The 22,497-nt window shown below is 45.4% G+C and overlaps 1 protein-coding gene across 1 annotated transcript in view; it reads left to right on the top strand.

Moving 5' to 3' along the window:
• The window catches only part of CLBA1 (clathrin binding box of aftiphilin containing 1), a 116,523-nt gene that overhangs the window by 15,853 nt on the left and 78,173 nt on the right, over positions 1 to 22,497 (top strand). Inside the window, exon 2 of the mRNA XM_085626233.1 lies at positions 17,815 to 18,507. Coding sequence (XP_085482359.1) covers positions 17,986 to 18,507 — 522 coding nt within the window. The 5' untranslated portion in view covers positions 17,815 to 17,985. The remainder of the gene's footprint in view (positions 1 to 17,814; positions 18,508 to 22,497) is intronic.

The following is a 22,497-nucleotide window of genomic DNA, read 5'->3' as shown; positions in this document are numbered from 1 at the left end:
GAATCGAGGGGACCCCTGAGTCCAGACCTCCTTGTACCATTCCATCGTACCTTAAGAAATCGCTTATAAAGAACGTTAAATCCTATCCTTGTGTGGTGTACATCTGTGGGGGGGAAGTTACCCATCTGTATGATCGCTGGAGACGGCTCTCCCCGGAGACCTCTCCCCTTGTCCTTGGCCGACCCTCCCGGTCCGTCTAACATTGGTGGCCAGCGGCGCGATCCGAATCAACGCGTAATCGTACAGAGAGTAGCTCACCCCACGACAAAACCACAATGTCAACCAAAGAGAGCGGATCCACCGAGAAATTCCAGATGGATAAATTGGAAGAGTACAGCCATCGTGAATTGAAACAATTCTGCATGGAACTAGGCATTGCTACCACCGGCCTGAGTACCAAAGACGATTTCAAGCACGCCATTGAGTCGTGGGCAGAAACCGGGGTCGCCAGATCCCCAGACCGAAACAGTGCAGCATCAGAGAGGAACGCCACGGCTCCCGAGGAGCGAGGAACGGGCCTCTCGCAGGAAGAGATCCAAGAAAGAGAAAAAAACAGACTACATGAACTAGAAATGGCACGGCTCAAAATGGACGGTGAACTAAAATTAGCCGAGCAAAAACTGAACCTAGAACATCTGCGGCTCCGAGAAGAACGGGAAGAAAAACAGAGGCAGAGAGAGCTCGAAGAAAAGAGATTAGCATATGAACACGAGCGCAAACTGGCAGAAATAGAACTACGGAAGCAGAACAAAGAACCGGAGGTGCCCGAGCGACCGCGCACCCCGGGAGCGACAGAGAAGAAAGTCCACATCCCCAAGGATGTCGTTCGAGAGTATGTCCGAGAGGACGACATACAACAGTGGTTCAAGGCCTACGAGATCGCCATGACCTCCCACCGGATCGATCGAAGTGACTGGGGAGCCGGCCTATGGGGGAGGTTCGTCAACGAAGGCCGCGATGCCCTGCTACAGCTCCCAGACCATCAGATGTCATCCTATGACCACATGAAGGCTGCCCTCCTCACCCGATATGGGCTCACACCCGAAATGTACCGCCACCCGGATCCCGGGTACAACTTGGGTGGAATATGTCAACTATTTCAGCCGAGCCTTCGAGGGTTGGATCAAGGGAAGCCACGTAACGACCTACGAGCAACTTTTTAATCTCATGGTGTGGGAGCACCTCTCTAACAACTGCTTCGTCGAGCTCAGGCAGCACCTCCTCGACAGTAAATTGACTGACCCACGGCAACTCGCCGCCGAAGCTGACTGGTGGGAAAGCACCCGAGTGGGCCGGAGAGGGCCACCCGAGCAGAACCGGAACCACCAAGGTCAGCACCGTCCCCGAGGAGGAGGAGGAGGCCAGGGGCGAGGGAGAGACACCGTCCCGGCCGCTCCCGCTGCCAGCACCCCGCCCCCGGCCAGCCGGGGCAACCCCCCGATGCGCCCGGGGTTCCGAGCCAACGTCACGTGTCACCGATGCCAGCGAGTCGGCCACTACGCCAATGACCCGAACTGTCCACAGAACCAAACTCCAAAACCCCGCCAGGTAGCTGCCGCCGCCCTGGGGGGAGAACAAATCTCCGAAGAACAAGAAGAATACGAGCAGGCACAACAAGAGTGGGAACCGGCCGCCATGGTTCTAGCGTGCCTAGGGGGAAAAGACATGGTCCCGCGGGCCCCCCTACCCGCCAACACCAGAAAATATAGCCAGTGGGTGAACATTAATGGGCACCGGGCCGAAGCACTACGTGACACAGGGGCCAGTGTGACGGCCGTCCGCTGTCACCTGGTAAAACCAGAGCAGATCCTGCTGAACATTCTCTGCCCCGTCCGTTCAGCCGACAATTCAGAAAGTCTATGTCAAATGGCCTGCGTCCCCTTCGAATGGGGAGGGGTCTCCGGCATGTTGAAGGTGACGGTCCGGGATGATGCCCCCGTGGACTGTCTCCTGGGGAATGATCTTGAGAGTTCCCCGTGGGCCGCCGTCGAAAGAAGAGAGCACCTGGGGATGTTGGGCCTCCCGGACTGGGCGTGCGTAACCACCCGGTCCATGGCCGCCCGTGCCATCCCCCGACCAGAGGAACCAGAATGGCCTGCACCTCCTCCCCCGATCGCTCCAGTAGAGGACACCGACTATACCGACCCCCCAGAACAAACCCCCGAAGGGGTCGCCCAGCCCCAGGACCTTCCCGACCTGGCTCAGTGGCGTCAGCTCGACCCTAACCCTGGGCCTGGCCAGGCCCCGACATCCCGGCACCACCATCCACCCAGGAGGTGAACGGACCACTTGGCAGGTCGATGGGAGAAAGAAGTGTCGATGGCTCTCCCCCGCCAGGTGCCGATCGCCCTCCAGCTCCCCCGGGCGCTGGCTCCACCCCCCTGCTGGGTGTCTGGACTCCCTCATCCCGGACCTCGCGACTGCCAAGTGCGAGGGTCCGGACATCAACGGGCGCCAGACCTATAACTAGGGCAGCTCCAGAGCAGGAAGGCAGTTGTATCCTGGAGTCGAGAGACACCGAGAAGAACTCAGCCTTGACGGACTACCGGCGCTGCCGTAGCCCTGCCTTGTGAACTATCGTCCTGCCTGCTGGCGCTGCCGCGGCCTTCTGCATCCTCCATCCTCGTCGGGACCTGCTGGCACTGCCGCGGACCGTTGTAACTACTACCTTCATCGGGACCTGGGTCCGTCTAACAGGTACCCACCCCTTCAGGGGCACCCAAACTCTTCTGAGGGGCCCCATTTAGCCAAAGCCAAATGAACATATGGGGCATATGGGAGACTTATGGTCTCCTCTTCACGTCTGGAGAGGGGCTGCATAATTTTGCGTTCCACCAGAGCTTTCCATGCTGCCAAAGCAGTCAGTAATAGCCTTCCTATGAGAAGAATCCATTAGCCTTTTAGTAGTTTTATGCTAAGGATTGTTTGCCCCCTCAGTTAAGGTCCTAACCTTTGCCACATGAACCCTGTTAAATCTTCTCAGCTGCATTCACACTTCCATTTGTAGAATCCAAGCTAACTGGCTGCCATGTCTCGCCAGCGCCTTGAGACCCTTGAAGTAGTCCACAACATTGCCCTGTCCTCCCATACAATTACTGGATAGATGTGCTCTCATTCTGCCAACCTTAACCTTCTCGGTACCCAGAAAACACCTTGTGCCCCATGTAGGTTATGGTTAAGGCTCCCTGTTTTCCGTTTTTACTGATTTTTACAGATAAATACAGACTGAAAAATACAGATAAGAAAATGAAAGGTTATTTTTAAATGTGGATAAAAACAGAAATTGAGTGCTTTTTGGGTGATTCTAAATACACTTTGCCGTAAATGCCGCCGGGCCAACTGTGGTTTCATAAGTAAGAGGGCTAATTAAACAGCAGTAGATATGCACAAGGCTGATACTGAAAAGTGCATATTTTCATATAAGTGCATTGATTTATCTTCTCAGGTGTTCATATCACTGAAACCTGGCAGGCATTCAAGCGTGACTGTATATTTATTGGTTAAGTAAATGTGGAAATATACCAGTTTCAGCTTTTTTTTTTCTTCACAAAACCCATAATAAATATGGGTAAATACAGATAAAGTTGACATACAATAATTATGGATAAATACAGACGGAAATGTAAAAAAAAAAAAATACCATAAAACGTGCGCCCTAGGCGTGGCCCATCAGCCTTCTAGGGCCTATACCTTTACACTCCTTCTGCACCCAGTGGTTCATGATATCTCTCCTCTGCCAGCATCCAAGGCAGTCCTGACACCACACGTGATACTGGTTGAACATATCAATGTTACCACCCCTCACCTCGCATATCATCAGCAGGCATGAAACCCGATATAAATGTACATTTGAGATATACTTCGAGCATGTGTTGTTACTGACTTACTCAGCACTGATTCTCTCACCTAGCTCTCACTCTAACCTCATGGCAGTGAATTCCTTTGCAGCATGTTATTACGTAAAGCATTTCTTTAACAACGGCTTTTCATATAAAACAAACTTCACCTTCGAAATAAACTTCCACATTTTCTTCTGGCAGTGTCTCACTGTTTTTTCCAACCCCCTTCTCTCTTCCTCACTATCTCACCCCCTTTCTCCCTTCGTGGCTAAGACACACTTACGGGTCTCAACTTTTTTTAATCTCTCTTCTCACTCTGTCGAGGTATTTAATCTTTTTATTTGTCCCTATTTATATATTTTCTCTTTCTTCCCTTTCTCTCCCATAGTCTCAGACCCTGTCTCTCTTCTGTTTGACCTGTGTTCTTTCTAATTTCTTATAACGCACCTTCTCGCCAGTGTTTCTCCAAGAGCAGCTCCACACCCTATTTGGCCGAGAAGTGCCCTCGCCTGCCCTGGCTCACCCTGTTGATTTAACAAGTTACTGCGTTAAGCAAGGCTGGAAGGAGCGGCCGAGGATACTGGCACACGGCGCGAATCTATCACGAATCTCTCCTGGCGTCCATCTTTCCCATCCCGTGGCTCCGTTTCACACTGTTCAACTGCTTCCCTCTTCTCTTCCAAGGGGCGCTGGAAGTAGGAGTGTGTGAAGTGCTGCAGCGCCCCCAAGTTAACCTCGCAGGAGTTTAGAAAAAAGAAAGAGCATTAAAGAGGCCTTTACATTGTGTTTTTATTTTGCTGCATTGGCTGTGTGAGTTCAAAGACAGAGGTCAAGTGTCACGTGATGTCTTCTGATAAAGCTGCTTATTTAACATGGAGGTTGGTGTTTACTTTTTCTTTCTTTCCTTGATTGCAAAGGGAGGGGCTTTTATATTGTAAACCAATTGAGAATCTTGCTGGGGTACAGGAACTATGATAGGAAAATCTGATGGGCGTCAAATGTTTTCTAACACACAACAACATTTGAAGTACATATATATAAACCTTACCAATATCTAAAAAAATATATCAGAGTAAGAAAAGTTCACTTGAGGCATGTTGTGTATTTGAAATTTTGAAGCGAGGGAAAAAAATATCTTAATAGTATCAGAACAGATCAATACACTCTCCTTGAGTGATGCTCAAATGATAATATGTGCAGAAATCCACTTTAAGGGTTGTGCACCACATGGGATTAGCATTAAGGCGGCTTGACTGATGCAAATATAGTGGCCATTTCAATGGAAAATGTGCTGTCTAGAAAAAGGCAGTACCCTAGCAAACCATTCGTTAGTCATATGTTTGGGACACTATGTTCTAAAATGCACCACCGGATACATGCTATTTACTTCCGTGCTAGTTTCCTGCCGAATGGGCGCGTCCCGGTTACTACACTTTGTGTGACGTCTGGGTTTTTCACAACCCCTATGTCTTCACTCATCTAGCTCTTTCTCTTATACTTCACCTCTTCCTCGCCTTGCCGGAAACCAGGGGTGTGGACACACATGCCTGTCCTGACACGTGCTCTGATTTCATTCATAAATTATTTCATTCTTTAATCATTCCCACTCCCACTATACAGATTCAAAACAGCTTCTGTTATGTTGCTCATGCTAAAAACCTGTGCGACCAATTAAAACATTCTCTTCCTGATTGCATCGTTATGTGCCTCTGCAAGGGCAGATTAGGTGACATTGTGATGTGTTTGCGTGTACTACCTTAAGATATTTTCACATCAACACTAGTTCAAACAAATTGCAACGCGACACAGTGACTAAATGAACGCTTAATGTTCCACATTTCATGTCACCTACTGATGTGGGTATGTACGTATGGATATTCCACGCACTTCCGGGGCTAAATTCCCCCTGAGGCCCACCCAATTGTGCCCGTGCTTTCGCTTCCTCGCTTTCAATGTGTAGCGCCTGGAGGCCCCCTCTCAAATAATGGCTAGAGAAAAACTGGTGAGTTCAGTATGCAGGCGGCTCTTGGCTGCATTACAACATTTCTTGTCTTTCTAGTTGGCACAATGTTTAGAAAACGACTAATATTTCTTTCTCTACTGCTTTAAATAAATAAGCTGTTAACACTGCTGACCTCTTGTAGCATTGACTTATTTAAAGTTACTTTGTAGCAGCTTTCAAATGTTTTTCCAACCTATTTTTATATTATAACATATAATATGCTAACTTTGATAATGTAGTGCTAATATCTAATTTTTTTTAGCATTTATTTGTTCCTTGTAGCATAATGTTTGTCTCCGACAACTGACAGTGCTAATGCTAGCATGGAACATTGCCTGGGCTTTATAGGTGAAGCGTTGTGACATGGGAGTAAACGTATGACTGGCTGGTAATAAAAGTAACAAAGAAATGCAGGAAATGCAAGCCAAGAGGGAAACAAATATTGATACAACATAAGCTGCAAGGTCGACAATGCACTAAAAAAGTGAACATTGGAGTCCCTGTGATATCAAGTGTACGACTGTTCTACTTCTCGTTCATCTCAGAAATTCAGCAACATTCCTGCCCCCAACTCCAAGGCGCTCTAAATAATGCCCACTGAAAGGGTGCGAGTTCTTCGGGTTGAGCATGAGGCCACAAGTGGCTTTAAACACCACAGGTAAACAAATGAAAACTGAGTGAAGGCGTCCATTTTGAGAAAATGGAGATGATCGGTTGGGTGCCGCAAGAATCTCCTAGGCATTCAGGTTTATTTGTAGCACTTTCCGGATAACTAGCCTGTGGGATATAATAATAATAAAATCACAATTTTCCGTACATTAAAGACATTATGAAACCACCAATGGCAGCAACAAATGATTAAAGCTTTGGGCACGGATCTACAATTTGTTGCATTTGTCCAGCATTGGCGTGCAGTTTTAAACTTTCCGATTAAGTATCTTTTCATTTTACATATTCACTGACGTTTTGGCCGGTTACTGTTTCTACAGCCATTTATAATGCAATCCCAGATCATTACTTTTTCAGAATCGATTGGTCTTAGAGACTTATGATTCCTAGCCCCACAGCAGATCCTACCCAGGCAAGCCTTTAATTTCTAAGGACTGACATTTTGAAAATCTGTTCACTTTTGAAATAATAATGTTTTTCTGACCCCAGGTTAACGTGGCGTGTTCTGAATAGATGGCATTGCGTGATATCTCTCAAAGCCACAATGTATATTGGGGTGAAAGGGAATAGTCTTTGGATTGAGCCACTGTTGATTTTTAAATGATAGTTTACTTGTGGCTGACTATATAAAGCTGGCGTATAGAGTTCCATAAGTCCCTAAGCACTTGTTTTGCGTTTAGAGACGTCTCAGAAAGGAGCAAAAGGGATGATGACAACGCTTGCCTTTGATACTGTCTCTGTTGTTGAGTCAGCAATATGTGAAGTGGACTGTGTTAGGGCAGGTCGGGTTGGTCAGCATCTGTGGATACCCTAGACAATTCATCTTTTATTCAGGAGATTTCCTTATTTATTGATCCCAGAAAGGAGAGCAGCTCTTCTCTTACCTGTGTAGTCACAACAAAGTAATTTGCTTTTGTGATCAACTCCAAACCTATTACATTTTGACTCCTGCTTCCAGCTTTCCGGGTGGTCTATGCATCTTCTAAGGTAGGCCTGGCATGCATGTCATGTGATTTTAGGATTATTTGTGTTGAGTCGCAGCGTCAACAGTCTTTCAAAACCTCTACTTGCCTGAGTTTCATATATACTGTCATGTAACTTCCTCTGGATCCTCTTCTTGCTGCTTTTGGGGATTCTGTGGGGACGTTTTGGGAACAGATTAGTTTCTTCACATTAGTTACCACATTCCAAAATGCAGCTAATGGAAGAGTGACTCTCACCCTCTTGGAATACCACCAGGGCTTCTCTCCTTCCTTCCTAGATGCTACTTCTGACCGCATTCTTTAGGCGTATGCCATACTTCTGTGTGCTGAGTGATCTGAATCACTCGCAGCATCAGAGATGGACCTCGGGTAGTGTGTGCTTCAATGATCACAGTGCATCTAAATCTGCACCTGAGAGTGGGAGACATCCACAATAGGAGCTCAGACATCTTCTGCTACTCCCTCATTCTAGGTAGCAAGTAACCTTTAAGGTGCAGGCTATAATGGAGAAGCTTTTACCCTCTTCCACTCTAACTCTTAATATTTTAAGACTGTTGGCAGAAACAGAACTATCAAGATGAGGGTTGCTTAACTGCATGTAGTAGGATTAGATTTGGGGTGGACAGATTAGGTTTTTTCTGATTCTTGAATGCCATTCAGACAACTGACAAATAAGCAGAAAACAGACAGTGTTGATGGATTGTAATTTGTGGACTAAAAAAGGTTGTGCATCACATTTTGTGGCAAACACTACCCATCTTCCCCATCCTGCTCCAGTTTGCTGATACGTTGCACTCTTACACAGTACTTGAGATCTCTAATACTGTTGATATATCCATTCTCTTAATTTACTCTCCTCCTTTCCCCACTCTCACTAAGCCAAGCCTAGTACTGCCTCACCAGTTACTCCCACATATGAGCGCATGCAGTCCAGTGTCTCCCGCAATGCTGGCCCTACTATTTGTTGCTAAGAGGTGCCTTCACACATGGACCGTCGCACTCCTGAACTTCTCGAGTGTGGGGCAAGACCATAAATAAATGCCACAGCAGGCATGTGCCGAAGCCATCACTCCCATGGACCCTGTCACTGTCCTTCCTTGGCTTCTGCATACTTTGTCTCCTCAGTGTCAGCATGCAGCTCAGGAACTACCCTGCCCATGGTATCTAGGGCCAACTGCTCTCAGGCACCATGTTGGGTCCTCTGTCAAAGGCAAGGTTTGTTGAGTACAAGACTATTCTATTACCACTACACCCCACTCGCTCAGGTTGCTGCTACACCGCCACATTGTCCAAGCACTTCAGGAATGGGGCAGTAGGCTGCACTCCCTGGGGTGTCCGAAAACACAGCTTGGAAATGCCTTATAAGTTACACTTAGTTGGAAGTGGATTTTAAGCACACCTGCTCAGTTCAGAATTTTGGCAGAACCTCATAAAGTACTGAAGCCAGCAGGGACGCTCGGAAGCTATAATTTACTTTAATTAGGAAGTAATGTAAACGGAAAGATGGAATTAGGGCTAATAAAGATCACTGGTATGTAATCTGAACATTGAAAGTCACATTACATAAAGGGAGCATTGCAAGTAATAATGTAAGAATTTGGGACTGATTTAGAGGTTAGCGCACGACTACTCCGTCACAAAAGTGACAGATATCCCATCTGCCATATTACAAATGCATTATAGGATAATACACTTTCAAAAAGGCAGATGAGATATCTGTTTGCCTAATGCACTTGTACTAAGGCAGACGAGATATCCACCAGGTTTGTGACGCAGTGCCCCTCTGCCACACCCTAAATCAGGCCCAGATCTGTGGCATGGCATTAGGCTAAATAATGTCCCAAAAGGTGGAAGATCTGTTGGAGCGAAGATATGTTACCACTTGGGAATGGAATCCACTGCTTCGGCGTGGCTATGTAGCAGCATTTATTGAAGAAACTAAAGGAACTATATCACATAAGAGAACACAATAACACAATAACTTAGTAGTATATATTAAAAACAAAACCGTTTAACACAGCAGTACATGATGAAATAACCCCAACAAAATGGAAAAAAAAACAATACATTGCCAACAGAAAGGGTATTATCTCACCTTTTTGTTTATAGATGTGAAAGGGTTATCAGATTAAACTGAAGTTATGTCACTCTTAGGTCATTTTAATTTTTAGGGGTCATTTCCAGTATCATATATGGGTATCAGGCTGCTCATCAAACAAGCAGTGAGAAGGAGAGTTAAACTTAGGTTTTAGCACACTCCTTTGCAAGAAAAGCTCTACATAAACTTTGAACCCACTCCTAATGATTTATGACCACCAGTAGGACTGGGAGCAGACCGTATGACGAAGCTTGAAATGGAAACACAAGACTGCAACACAGCCTAACACAACACCACAACACACAATAACACAATAGAAAACAACAGAAGACAACACAGCTACAAGAATACTGCAATACCACACAAAATACAGTACAGCAACACAACAAGCATGCTTTACAAAACAACACAACAGCACAGTAAAACAAAACAGCAACACATCACATCACAAACATGAAACACCAAAACACATCAAAATCTTAACCACAACACATCACAAAAACTAAGAAAAACAACAAAAGAGCCCAACAATAAAACAACTACAATAACACAACACCACCACACAACCAATTAGCAAAATAACTCAAACAATACAACTGCATTTTGTGGTTGTGTTATTGCCTTTTGCTACTGTATTTTTGTCTAGTGCTGCTGTGTCGGTATGTTGTGTTTTTTTGTTGTGTTATTGGTAAGCAGTCATGTTCTTGTGCTGGTGTGTTTTATGTTGATGTGGTGTATTGCTGTGTTCATTTCTTGTTAGTATGGTGTGTCTGTATGGGTGGTGTTTTGTTGGCTTGTGTTTTTTTGCATTGTGCTTTTGTTGTTGCTTTGTTTTATTTCTGTCGAATTATTGTTGTTCTCTGTTATTGTAATGTGGTGTTTTGTTGTGGTGTTGTGTGGCTACACTACCTCAGCTGCAGAATTAAAATTTTTCTAGCTATCCTAACAAAATGTTTCAATTCTATTAAGGACATGGAGGCGAGGATTATGCTTACTCTCTTTGCTTTATGTTACACAGCAGCCATTTCACAGTATCAGTTCAAAACTACCTTTCCCATGAAACTTAGGGAAAGAGAAACAACGTAATGTCCAATCACCCTAGAGTAGGTCCCATTATAGTCCTTCCTCTGTGTTCATGCCCCTCTTTTTCCGTGTGAGCTAAGAAGGACGAAACTTCCTCCAAAGTAATTCCTGTTTCCTTGAATCGTTTCCTGGAGATAAGTCAAAATACCCAGAAATAATACAGATCTCTGATAAATCCCTTATATATATACACAGAAGATTAACCAGCAATATACCATGACATCACTACTGTGCATGTTAGCATATCAGAAACAACTGACCACCAATTCCGTAAAAAAAGAATTGCTACTTACTACAATACGTTTTTCGTGAAAGTGTTTGCTTACCCCCCATATCGGGTGGGCATGGAGTAACTCTTGGGTAGGATAATCCTCGCTTCCGTGTCCTTATTAGAATTGAAACTTTCCATTAAGATAGCTAGGGAAAATGTCATTCTATGTCGGGACCAGAGTTGAGGATAATGCTTCTTCAAAGCTTCCTGGCCACGTGAGAGGGCATATCTAACACTGGTTTAAAGTAAAACATTTTGAAGGTAGAATCTGAGGACCAATCTGCCAAATTCAAAAAGTGCTCCTGTCTACCCTGCAGGGAGAAAGCTTTTGACCCCATGGTCCCTCGAGCTGAATGAGCACCAAAGTTTTAAATATCAATTCCAGCCTCTTGCATCACCCATCAAACCCATCTAGCGATAGTAGGGGAGGAGACTGTATGGAGTGGTTTTCATAAGGCAATGAGAAGTTGTCGTTCACCAGGAGGCCTGAACTCTTCTGTCATAGCCCATATGCCTTGATACACCTCACAACACAAAACTGTGGGTGGTCATCAAACTCTGGGTAAGAGATTAACATGAATGTACACTTAGTGCATCAAGACACATGGGGTAAACACTCTACCCATATTGTCCAGTGCTTTAACATCGGAGACTCTAACATCAAAGACTCTCTTACATGAGATAAGGCACAAAAGCATAGCCAGTGTTCCCCAAAGTTCCTTCCTGGAAAGAATTTATCACTCCTCCAAGAAAGGTAAAGGTTGAGAACAACATTAACATCCCAGAGAGATGAATACCTCCGTTCTGTTGGAAGGGAAAGGCGAATGCCCCTCATAAGTCTACAGACTAAGGGATGTTCCCCAACCTGACAGCCATCAATAGGGGAAAAGGGGAAAGTCCAACTGAAATAGCTGAATGAAAGGTGTTCACAGATCTGTAAGACATACCTTTGGATGTGCAAAGGAATTCAGTACTGAAATAACTACTGATCCAATGGGATCCAAGTCCCTCTGGAGACACCAATCCAGCTATTGTATCCATTCTGAGTGATATCTTCTAGTGGTGCCATCTGCCCACACCTTTGATAAGAGGTCCTGAGCTTCTTTCTATAGTTCTGGGACTTTCCATAGTTCCTGGTAATCTGCCACACCATAAGAGATAAGTAGCCTTTGGATACCATAGGATCCAAGAGAAGATCTGGAACTAGGTGAAGAACGGTTGGAGAAGCCCAAGAAAGTTCCAAAAGAACTGGATACCAGACTTGCGATCTCCCGGTCGAGGTTATCACTGCATGATTCGCCACTTGATGCCTCGCCTGTGCTGACAGGCATGTGATCAACGAGAACAGGGGAAATGCGTTGCCCCTCTCCTGGCTACAATGTTGAAGAAATACATCCATTGGACTTGCCAAGGGGTTGGGTCTCCTGCTGAAGAATCTCTCAAACTGCTGATCCAGCCGCGAGGCAAACAGATTCAGTGACAAAGGACACCATCTTTCATTGATGGTTTAAAAAATCAGAGGATTGAAGCTCCCATAGGCTTGAGTCTTGGGGATATCTGGAATTCCAGTCCGCCACAACATTTGCCTTGCCGGGAAAATGTTCTGCGACTAATGAGATGCTTCAGTCTAGGCAAAAGTCTCAAAAACTCTTGGCCAGTTCTACCAGGGATCTCGAGCGCATGCTGCCTAGATGACTGATATAACGCACAGCAGACACGTTGTCCATCTTCAACAGAATGTAGCTGTGAATGAACCTGGCAAAAGTTCATACAGTTGATGTGTAACTGTCGTTCTTGAGAAGATCACTTTCCTCCCTCGGATAACTCACAGCAGCAAGTACCCCAGCCATCTTTGCTGGTGCCTGACTTGATAATGATATCCAAGTGCGAACTGAAGATCGCTATTCCATTCCACACTTCCATGTGCGTGAGCCACCATCTCATTTCCTCCTTGACCTCTTCCATCAATGGAACCATCTCTGAAAATGTTGCACCCCCTCTGAGATGCTGAGTCTTCATGCGTTGAAGGGCCCTGTGGTTAGGGGGGCCTGGAAAGATGGCCTGAATTGGAGAGAAGATCTACCAGGCGCTCTATTTGTCTCAAGGATGTCTGGTCCTTCGCAAGTGTCTTGCGGAGCTCTGGCCTGATTCTTGCCACCTTATTTGTCAGAAGGCTCAGAGTGGCCTGATGGGAATCTATGACAAATCCTAGAAAAGTAGTAGTTTGAGAGGTAGTCAGCAATGACTTTTTCATTTTGATGACAAACCCCAGGCTTTCCAGCACTCTTGTCTGAAGATGTGACCAGAATTTGTACCGGCACTGATCCATAATGAGGATGTCGTCCAGATAGACGATCAACCGAATCTCTTGGGAATGTAGATGTTCCATGTCTGACTTCAAAACCTTGGTGGAGCACCAAGGCACCTATGAGAGACTAAAGGCCAGGGAAGCAAATGCTTAAGTTTGTCCCGCCCAGATGAACTGAAGGAATTGCCTGTGCGAGGGAAAGATGGGGACCATGAGATGCGTGACTTTTAGATCCAATCCGAAGGCCAGAGAATGTCCCAGATGAGGTGAATCCCTTCCATTTTGTAGTGGTGATAGATCAACCACTCATTGAATTCTCGCAGATGGATGACTGGCTGCCATCCCCCATCCCTTTTATCCACTAGGAACAGGTTGCTCATTAACTCCCTGCGATGAAGAGAGGTACTGGTAATTGCCCCTTTGTATAACAGTTCATCTGCCTCCTGGGATATCAGGGCAGAATCTCGCTCCAATAACCTGAGAGGATAAGAAAGCTGTCACTGTACGGGGTTGCCATAGAATTCGGAATCCATAATGGTTTGAAGGGCCCATGCGTCTGATGTGAGGCATTTCCAGTTGTCTGCGAACTGAGCCAAGTGCTCCCCCACTCTAAGGGCCGATTACGATGTCGGTCGGAAAGGCTCCGAATCGGATACGGGTCTGCCGAATCCGATTCGGAACCCATCTTTCCGACCGATTGCTAAAGCCTTCCGTCTACCGATTACGATAGTCGGAAAGCGTTCGGACTTTCCGAGTCCCAAATGGCATTCGGAGGAACAGAGTCGGTTGGAGCCGACTAGTGCAGGTCTACGGACCGCGTTTCCGACCGAGCAATTATGATGTCGGATTCGGACAGCCTTTCCGAATCGGTTGTTTGACACGGATCAGCTGTCGGAATCTGACTTTGGGGACCCGCTGCAGGCCCCCCCTTCACCCGTAGTCTAACAAATGGGGCGTGTGGGGGTACCTAAGGAACCAACCCCCCTTTCCAACATTGCAAAGTGTGGCAGGAACCAAGGGGTGCCCGCCACAGGGTGCATGATTTTCCCCAGCCACCCCTTTCTTCAATGAAGGCCTGTGTATTCGGTTGGAACACGGGCTCCCATTGAAGTCAATGGGAGTCCGACCGAATCGTATTCGGAAGCATCGTGATCGGTCCGTTGGACTTCCCAAATCTGATACCGAGACCGATTCGGTCAGAATTCTCTCCGACCAACATTGTAATTGGTCCCTTAGTTGGGAAGAAGGGAGAACACTTACCGGAGTCACAGGAGTGGAAGTTTTCACAGGGTCCGCCTCTACTGCCCCTGTGGCAGGGACCTCTTAATGGGTAGAAATTGCTGTATTTGGACTGTTCTTGCCACTGACCACATCAAGAGCCTTGACCCCTTGGATAGTTGGGTGGATGCCATGCCGCCATCCGAGTGCCCTTTACCTTTTCTGGCCCCAGAGAAAACTAGTGGGTGGAAGATTGTTTTCATTGAAACTTGGGCCTTCTCCAGGGCCGTAAAAGTTTCTACAAATTTGCCCAGTTCCTTCACAAAGGTGTGTCCAGAAAGTCCCCCTTGTGCTACCGGGCCCGCTTCAGAGGAGGCAAAGTTGCCTAGCTTGGGGTCCACCTTTATGAGGATGTTTCTCTGGTGTTAGGTGGACAGGGCACAATTGGCACTGCCCAAGAATATTATTGCCCGTTGTGCCCATCCGGAGCGACTGTCTGGGGAAATAAGGGACCCTGACTGTTTTGCTCCCTCGGCCACGTCGAGGATCTTAGTAATGGGGCCTGACACATCCAGTAAATTGTCGTGACATGAGCGCCAGGAGCGATCTTTGCCTTTTTTAGGACCTCTGATATACTTTCCTAAGAAGGTAGCCATCCTCACATCTATCTGTGTGTTTTTTGGTACTGAGTTTTAATAGCGCAAACTTGACCCGAAGATATCGGCTATCAGAGCGCTTTACATAGCACCAGTTGCGTTACATGAGGACACATTCATTATCATGTTAATAATACATTGCCCTCCAGCGAGGGCCGGGGACATTCTGCCCGTAGACAGGCATGAGTTTCTTTCTCAAGGGGCTTTCTTAGCCTTTCCTGTGACATAGGTCACCAGTTTGGGAGCTGGTGCCTACTCCAAGTAACAAAAATGTATCAGTTCTTCAGGGTCCAGCATATCAAACTTGTCAGCGGAATGAGATTTTGGGATGGATGCATCCGGGTCTAGGGATGGATGCCATGGACGAGAGGGACCTGGTTCACCGTCTGAATCCCCATGAGAATCCTCCTATTGGGATTTATGTCTGCCAAGGGGAGGTGAGAATGCCTTCGCAGGCTGGGAGGAGGCAAGCCCTAGTAGACTACAGGGAGTGGCTAGGTCTCAGAGCTCTGAGAGGTCAGAGAGCAAGAGCTATATGAGGAATACCTTTTATAGGACATCAAACACATCCAAGTCAACTCCATGCTTACGTTTCGCCCCAACCTTTTGGGAGGGTTTAGCGAGCATAGCCGACCATGGCGTGGAATTTTGCACAAGGGGAGAGATTTTATCGGAGTAGAGGCGACAGAATGGCGAAATGCCAATTCATGAGCTTATGCTCAATGGGTGCTATGGCTGAGGCCACCTCCTGATGAATGGACGTGTCCACAATGTCACAAAAGTCATCTTCAAATGGGAAGGAGGGAGGGTTTCCCTCTTCATCCATATAACTCCCAGAGTGGAGCATTATTAGTGCAGGTGTTCAGATATTTATAATGCAGCACCTGGCTGAGCAGTGTTCCGGACCCTGTAAACAGCGACTGCAGGCACTTGCTCTCCAAAGGGTAATCCCTGGGACAAAATGTCCTTTGTTTTAGTAGGGCAGAGCACCTGGGGTATCCATACAGTCTATAGGCAGGGATGGAACCTACAATTTAAAATGCAGATCCTGCAGGGCTATACTGAGTGGCAGTGTGGCTTTGGAGCCCTATGTAACATACAAACCCAACTCGCGGAGTCCACATTGTCAGAAAAAAAGAGTTTCCGATACATAATCCAGTTGGGGCATAAACTTTCCAGGTGCTGTGGGCTGAAATAGGGAGCAGAGGGGCTTAAAGGCTCATGAGACGACCAGCAGCCACACAACGGAATTTTGCGCAGCGCATGCAGCGTCTTTACATGGACTCTATGGCTAAAATGGAGCAACAGCGCTCTCGACTGCATGAAGGATCTCCTCGCACTCAAATATATCTGCAAAATTAGTAAATAGAGGTGCTGTGTGAGGAAAGCTGAAATGCAATTCCATTGTGCCCTCTGTACCTATTGCAAGAGGGAAACAACCTTTACAACGCAGTCATTACATCGCACTACATTTACAACGCAGTCATTACATCACAACATCCTTCACAATGCATGTCACTACAACGCAGCCATTACATTGCATGTCACTACAAAGCATGACACTACAACGCATGTCACTAAAACACAGGCATTACATCGCATGACATTACAACGCATACCATTACAACGCATAGTACCCCTACACTAGCCAACACTTATCCTACTGTTGCACCCTCTGGAGTTAGAATAGTAATTTTTACCCCTACACTATCCAACACTTACCATACTGTTGCACCCCATGGAGTTAGAATAGTAATTTATACCCCTACACCATCCAACACTTACCCTACTGTTGCACCCGCTGGAGTTAGAATAGTAATGTTTACCCCTACACTATCCAACACTTACCTTAAATGCAATGTAATGGTATGCATTGTAATACTTTATTTCTCTTTCCCTAAGGTTTATGGGAAAGGTAGTTTTGAGTTGATACTGTGAAATGGCTGCTGTGTAAAATAAAGCGAAGAGAGTAAGCATAATCTTTGCCTCCGGTCCTGACATTTAAGAATCATGTTCATCATATACATTACCACTACAAATTTACATTCATGATAGGATGGTAATAGGTCTTTGCACCAAACACTGGACTATTTAGCATCTAGGATATCTACTAATGCCAACCAAAATATATTTTGTGATCCAACCCGAGGTATTTTTTGGATGGAATATAGGATTCCAGTGCTGGCCATTCTACCTGCCTCTCATTCCCATATTTTGGACTTATTTAGATCAACTGAAGCATCTAAAAACTTGAAACCTTTCTTCACAACTCGTGTGCAAGTTTTGCAAGTTAGCCTGGCATGTAATTGTGGGTGGTAGCTATTTATCTAATCTGGAATTGCAATATTGATATTGCTCAATTTGCAACATCATAATTTTTTTTACAGCTCAGCTCATGAAACTACAGTGTCATTTCTTGTTTTGTGTATATTGCAGACATGATACAATCCCAATTAAAGATGATGTTTGCAGAACATGTCCAAAACACAGGAGCTTTGCTACTTTCTGCTTGCATTTGGCCTAAAACCAATTGACACTTTGTATGATTGGATTCGAAAATCTGTATTTTCTTGGCTTCCCGGTGTGCACTGCCTGCCCTTTTCACCCTTGTATTTCTGATTCACAATTGCGATTTCATTCCAGTGCTGGCTTTCTGAATTTTCACATCAGTACTTTTTCTATTGCAGATAAAAGAACATGAACAAAGATGACCTTGCTGAAGGGCAACATTTCAACTACGACTTTATCTTCCCGACAGGCCAACAGCAGCAGAGTTACCCTCTGTGTTTAATTGCTCTGCATCTTAACAAAAAACTTATTAGACCAAAATGGAGACTAAATTGTAATTTTAGCATTTTATGAACTTGTATGACCTTAGAAATGTGAAATATTGTTTTATTTGCCACAGATCAACAATGCAGACCCAGTGTTTTCTGGAAAGTCTGGCAATGGAGTATATCTCTCCAAAGTCTCCTGCAGATTATGCAACTTCACTTGCACTCAATGCCAGCTTTGATTATGGCAGAAAGAACATCATAGAAGAAGAAACACACAGCCGCCATCTGTCACTCGAAGGAACTTTTGTTCATTTACCACCTTTTGATGATGAACAAGAAAATTGTCCACAAGAGAACAAAGTTACTGAATACACCAGTTCTTGGGGAGACTTTGAAGGTTTCGGAGAATCGATGGCCAAATCAGAGAGCTTCAACTGCACACTTGAAGCTCTAAGGAGCAACTCAAAATCCAAGAATCTTCAAGGAGATATACCTCGCGATGAACTTCCTTGTTCTACCTCTTGCAACAACTGTGATTCAAGTCAAACACTTGAACAGAATGTGAAGAGTGCAGACAGTTTACCCGCTGGTTCACCAATCGAGGTTTGTTCTTAGAGGCGTCACATGACCATTTAACTAACATGTAAAACTTAAATGTGCTTCTGTTCGTGTGAAAAAGAATCTGTAAAAATGCTGAATTGATAAAATAATGTTTTTGGGGTTTTGCAAGAAGAAGCAGCAATGCAAGGACACTAGTGTGAATCTAGAGAAAAAGAAGCACTGAAGGAATGGTAGATGTTAGCCTGTCTTTTAAAGAACGAGTCCTGGTGGAGAGAGAACTTCCAGTAGTTAAGGAAATGGGAGCAGATGGGGTAGATCATGGGTACTCGCAAACAATTCCCCAAGGGGCCACAAAGAAGTATCTGTGGCATCTCCGGGGGTCACACCTATGCCAGCAGGGTGACAGTCGGGGGTAATGAAAGGTGGGCGTAGGGGGACGTCAAGCAGATGCGTGGTGTGGACAACAAACTGAGTCTAGTAACTTCTGTCTGCCACCAACACTCTATTCTCATGCACCAAGAATTAAAGTCAATGCATTAACATCTAATGTAAAATGTGAGAGGGAAAGAGATACTCATCTGGTGGCAACTGCAAAATGTGAAACCAGAAAACCTTTATTTAAGGCCAGTTTCACAGGTTTCTGAATGTTCCTGATCTGTCAAGTGAACAGCAGCCCAGACCTGCAGGTCACTAGGGGGCCAGATCAATGCAGTGCTGGAAATGGGGAAAAAGTGCTCAGTATATTCTTAAATCTACAGTGGTGGTAAAAGGGGTGCAGTAATGAAAAGTGGATGATGAGAGTGAGCCCATCCATTTTTTTTTTTTACAATCTTCGCCCAAAGAAATTTGCACCAAGCAAAACTGTGACAGCAGAGCTTGTCTGGTTTACTTAATTGGTCACAGACTGGCTGTGTTTTGTTCTAGTTGAGGGGATTAAAGCACCAGCCACCGAGATCTGTGTGAATATAGTGTATTCCAGGGTTTTGTACTAGTAAGATAACTTTGATGGTTAATGCATTTGCTGAAATTATATTCGCACATTCGCTGGTCACAGGTCTGAATCATCATAGAATAGACGAGGTTAGAGGATAGCAGGTAGTTGTATGTCATAATTGGTGTTTTATGTAATATATCTCAATAGGTTAATACTTATATTGCAGCAATCTCTATGTTACCTGCAGGCCACAGAGTCCCACAATGTTAAAAGAACTCAGTTATTTGTGCACATGCTTGTAAAATAACTCCATGTCATCTGCAACACATAAGTATGAAATTGTGAAGGTTTTAACTCAGCCATTTGTTATTCTAAGGTTGATAAAGTGAGTTCCAGTGGATATTAATTGTTAGAACCTCTTTCAGAGGGCTACAGGGCAAAAAGGTGTTACTAGGCTCAAGTGTCATGGTTGCAGCTTTTCACCACTGATGTCCTGGGCCCTGTCTACTATTAGCTATGAGCAACTAGCCCAAGTATCCCTTCAGCTCTTAACTCGCAGTGGTAGTGTGGGTCGAGCAGATAAAGGCTTCTCAGGGAGGAGGCAGGTATAGGGCAGACACAAGATCACAACTCAAAATACATCCTGCACCCCCAATAAATGATTGTCCAGTCCAACACTTGCCTTAATGAAACAAAAGTATTTATCTACCAACACAAAGTATAATACCCCACACCACAAATCATAAACAGAGCCTCCCTAAGGCAGGCACACTAGTGTTAGCCTGGTTAGCTCTCGAGTCCCAATTTACCTCTAACAATGGCGGCTATTCCCCATTCATGTGTGGCAACATCTAACAAGGCCCCGCTAGCGAGTTCAAGGGTTAGGAGTTCTACGATGGCTTTGCAAAAGTCTCCGGGCGACAGCCCTTCCACTTTACGATAGCCATTTCTTACGTATGAGGGTCATATGAGCGTACACAGAATGACTGCATCTTTCAGACTACAGTACTGCTCAGGATGACAGTCCTATTATTGTTCTGATGCTGCACCCGAGCAAAGGCCTTCGTTCTTCACCACGGACCCTATCTGGCATACAAGGGTTGTGGGCAGCACCAACAAAGTGATGGCCTCCTTCGGGTCAAGGCGGGGGGCAAGATGGTGGCCCTTGTCTAGACACAGCATGGCACCAAATGTGATGACCCTCATTCTTCACTGCAGCCTCTACCTGGTAAAGAGGGCGTGAATTCTGCACAGGGGTCGACAACTTCATTGGTGTAATGGTCCCAACAGACCCAAATCTCACACTCTGCTCCTGGGAATCCCCTCAGCAGGAACTCCACCGGACCTTGCTCCCTCCAGGCAATCTCCTTCTCCTTATAGGGTACTCTGGCCTTGGGTCAGGCAGAAGCTTGACTCCAGGCAAGTTTTCTTGATTCTTCTGGGTGAAGTTCTCTTACCCAGCATGAGAGACCTTCAGAACTTCAGTCCTATTTCTGGTCAACACAGGTAGGAGTCGGGCTGAGCTCCTCCACGCTGATGTACAGCTTCAGTTCGACAAATTGCAAGTTATGAGCTCCCCTTTTTATAATCTATTTTCAGGCACAAATTTGATTTAGTGCCGCTCTCTAAAGTTCAACTTCTGGGGATTGCTCGCTTTGAAGTGTCCACTTGTCTGCTGTGCTCGTCCTCCAGACAGCAATCTATCACAGCAAAACTGTCTCCACCTAAGATAGCTCCAAACAAAGGCCATGGAAGTAACAAAAGGATCACACCTGGATGCCAGCCAGTGATATGTCCATCAAAAGTTTACAAAGGCCCCAACCCTTCCCTTTATGACTCCCTTATCAGTCCCAATTCCTTTTTATGGTGTATACATGCCCCTTTGACCAGTGACCTTTCTTTAGAAACAAAGAGCTCTTTTTGAAGTTTACTAAAAAACCGGCACTCCTTACCTCCAGTGGGTGTTCCAACCAGTTCTCAGAAATGCATCAATCCACAAATCTGCATGGAAAGCTCCTCCTCCAGCACCTGTTCATCCAGCAAATCATTGGGTTCCTAATATGAGACCCTCATGCTTTGTACCACTCACAGGCACTCATGCATCTTTAGAGCTCACACAGAGATGCACCTTCATCTGGGCACCTTGTGTACTTCTGCCTCCCTAGGGTTTTCCACACTTCACTAAGTTCCTTTTATACATCATAGGTCCAGTGCTGAAATAGAGTGGACACCTACCAGAATATGGTCCTTCACTCTCTGCAATATCACCATTTTTAACTGCAAGAGTGCTCCATTAGTAATCCAGAGTCTCCTGGAATGTGGGCCCTTTGTGTGCTCTAGATTTATTCTTTTGCCTCTTTGTTTTAACAGAAGTTCACAGAATTCCAGGGGTTGAGCTTGAACATATATGATGCACATGGGTTTCCTGGTGGAAGTCTCTAGCCCCCTCAACATAACTTTTTTTTTTTTTTTTTTTATTTATCCTCATTTGCCTTACCCTCAGTATGGGAAATTTCAACCACCTTACATGGCCCAAAAGCGTAGAATGTTATAATGGTGGCGTACATGACCCATTTCTGGAGGGGCTTTCAACAACTCCATCTAGGTATGTTACAACCTACAGGACCATTGATGGACCTAGGCAAAAACTCGGTCCAAGGAGTATTCAAGGCATAATCATAGGATCCGGGAAAAAAAAAAAAAAAAAACCCCGGACATTAACGCCAATTGATCAGAAAATTCCAAAAAGCTAAATTTTGTTTGCTACAAGCTCTGTTAAGGTCCGCTTTAGATGTTTCATATAGAGACGAGAGCCACCCAGAGTGTGATGGGGCAGTTTTCTCTGTCCAATGTATACAAATTTGCCTTCTGGCTAATAAAATTGCGTAGAAAAGAAAGGATCTCGCTCTACCAATGATGTTATCTTCCAACCCAAAGATGATAAGTGATAGGGTTATTGACAGGGATACCTTTAAGATAGAATTTAAAGTGTTCTTCACTTCCTCCCAGAATCCAGCAATGACCGGGCAATCCAAAACATATGAACGTCGCAGGCTTCCATAAGGTCACATTTATTGCACTTCTTATCTGGAAGAAAT

Source organism: Triturus cristatus, chromosome 9 (assembly GCF_964204655.1).
Source record: "Triturus cristatus chromosome 9, aTriCri1.1, whole genome shotgun sequence".
NCBI classification, from domain to species: Eukaryota; Metazoa; Chordata; class Amphibia; order Caudata; family Salamandridae; genus Triturus; species Triturus cristatus.
The sequence above is the reverse complement of the archived record's forward strand: the minus strand, read 5'-3'. Positions and strand labels throughout refer to the sequence as shown.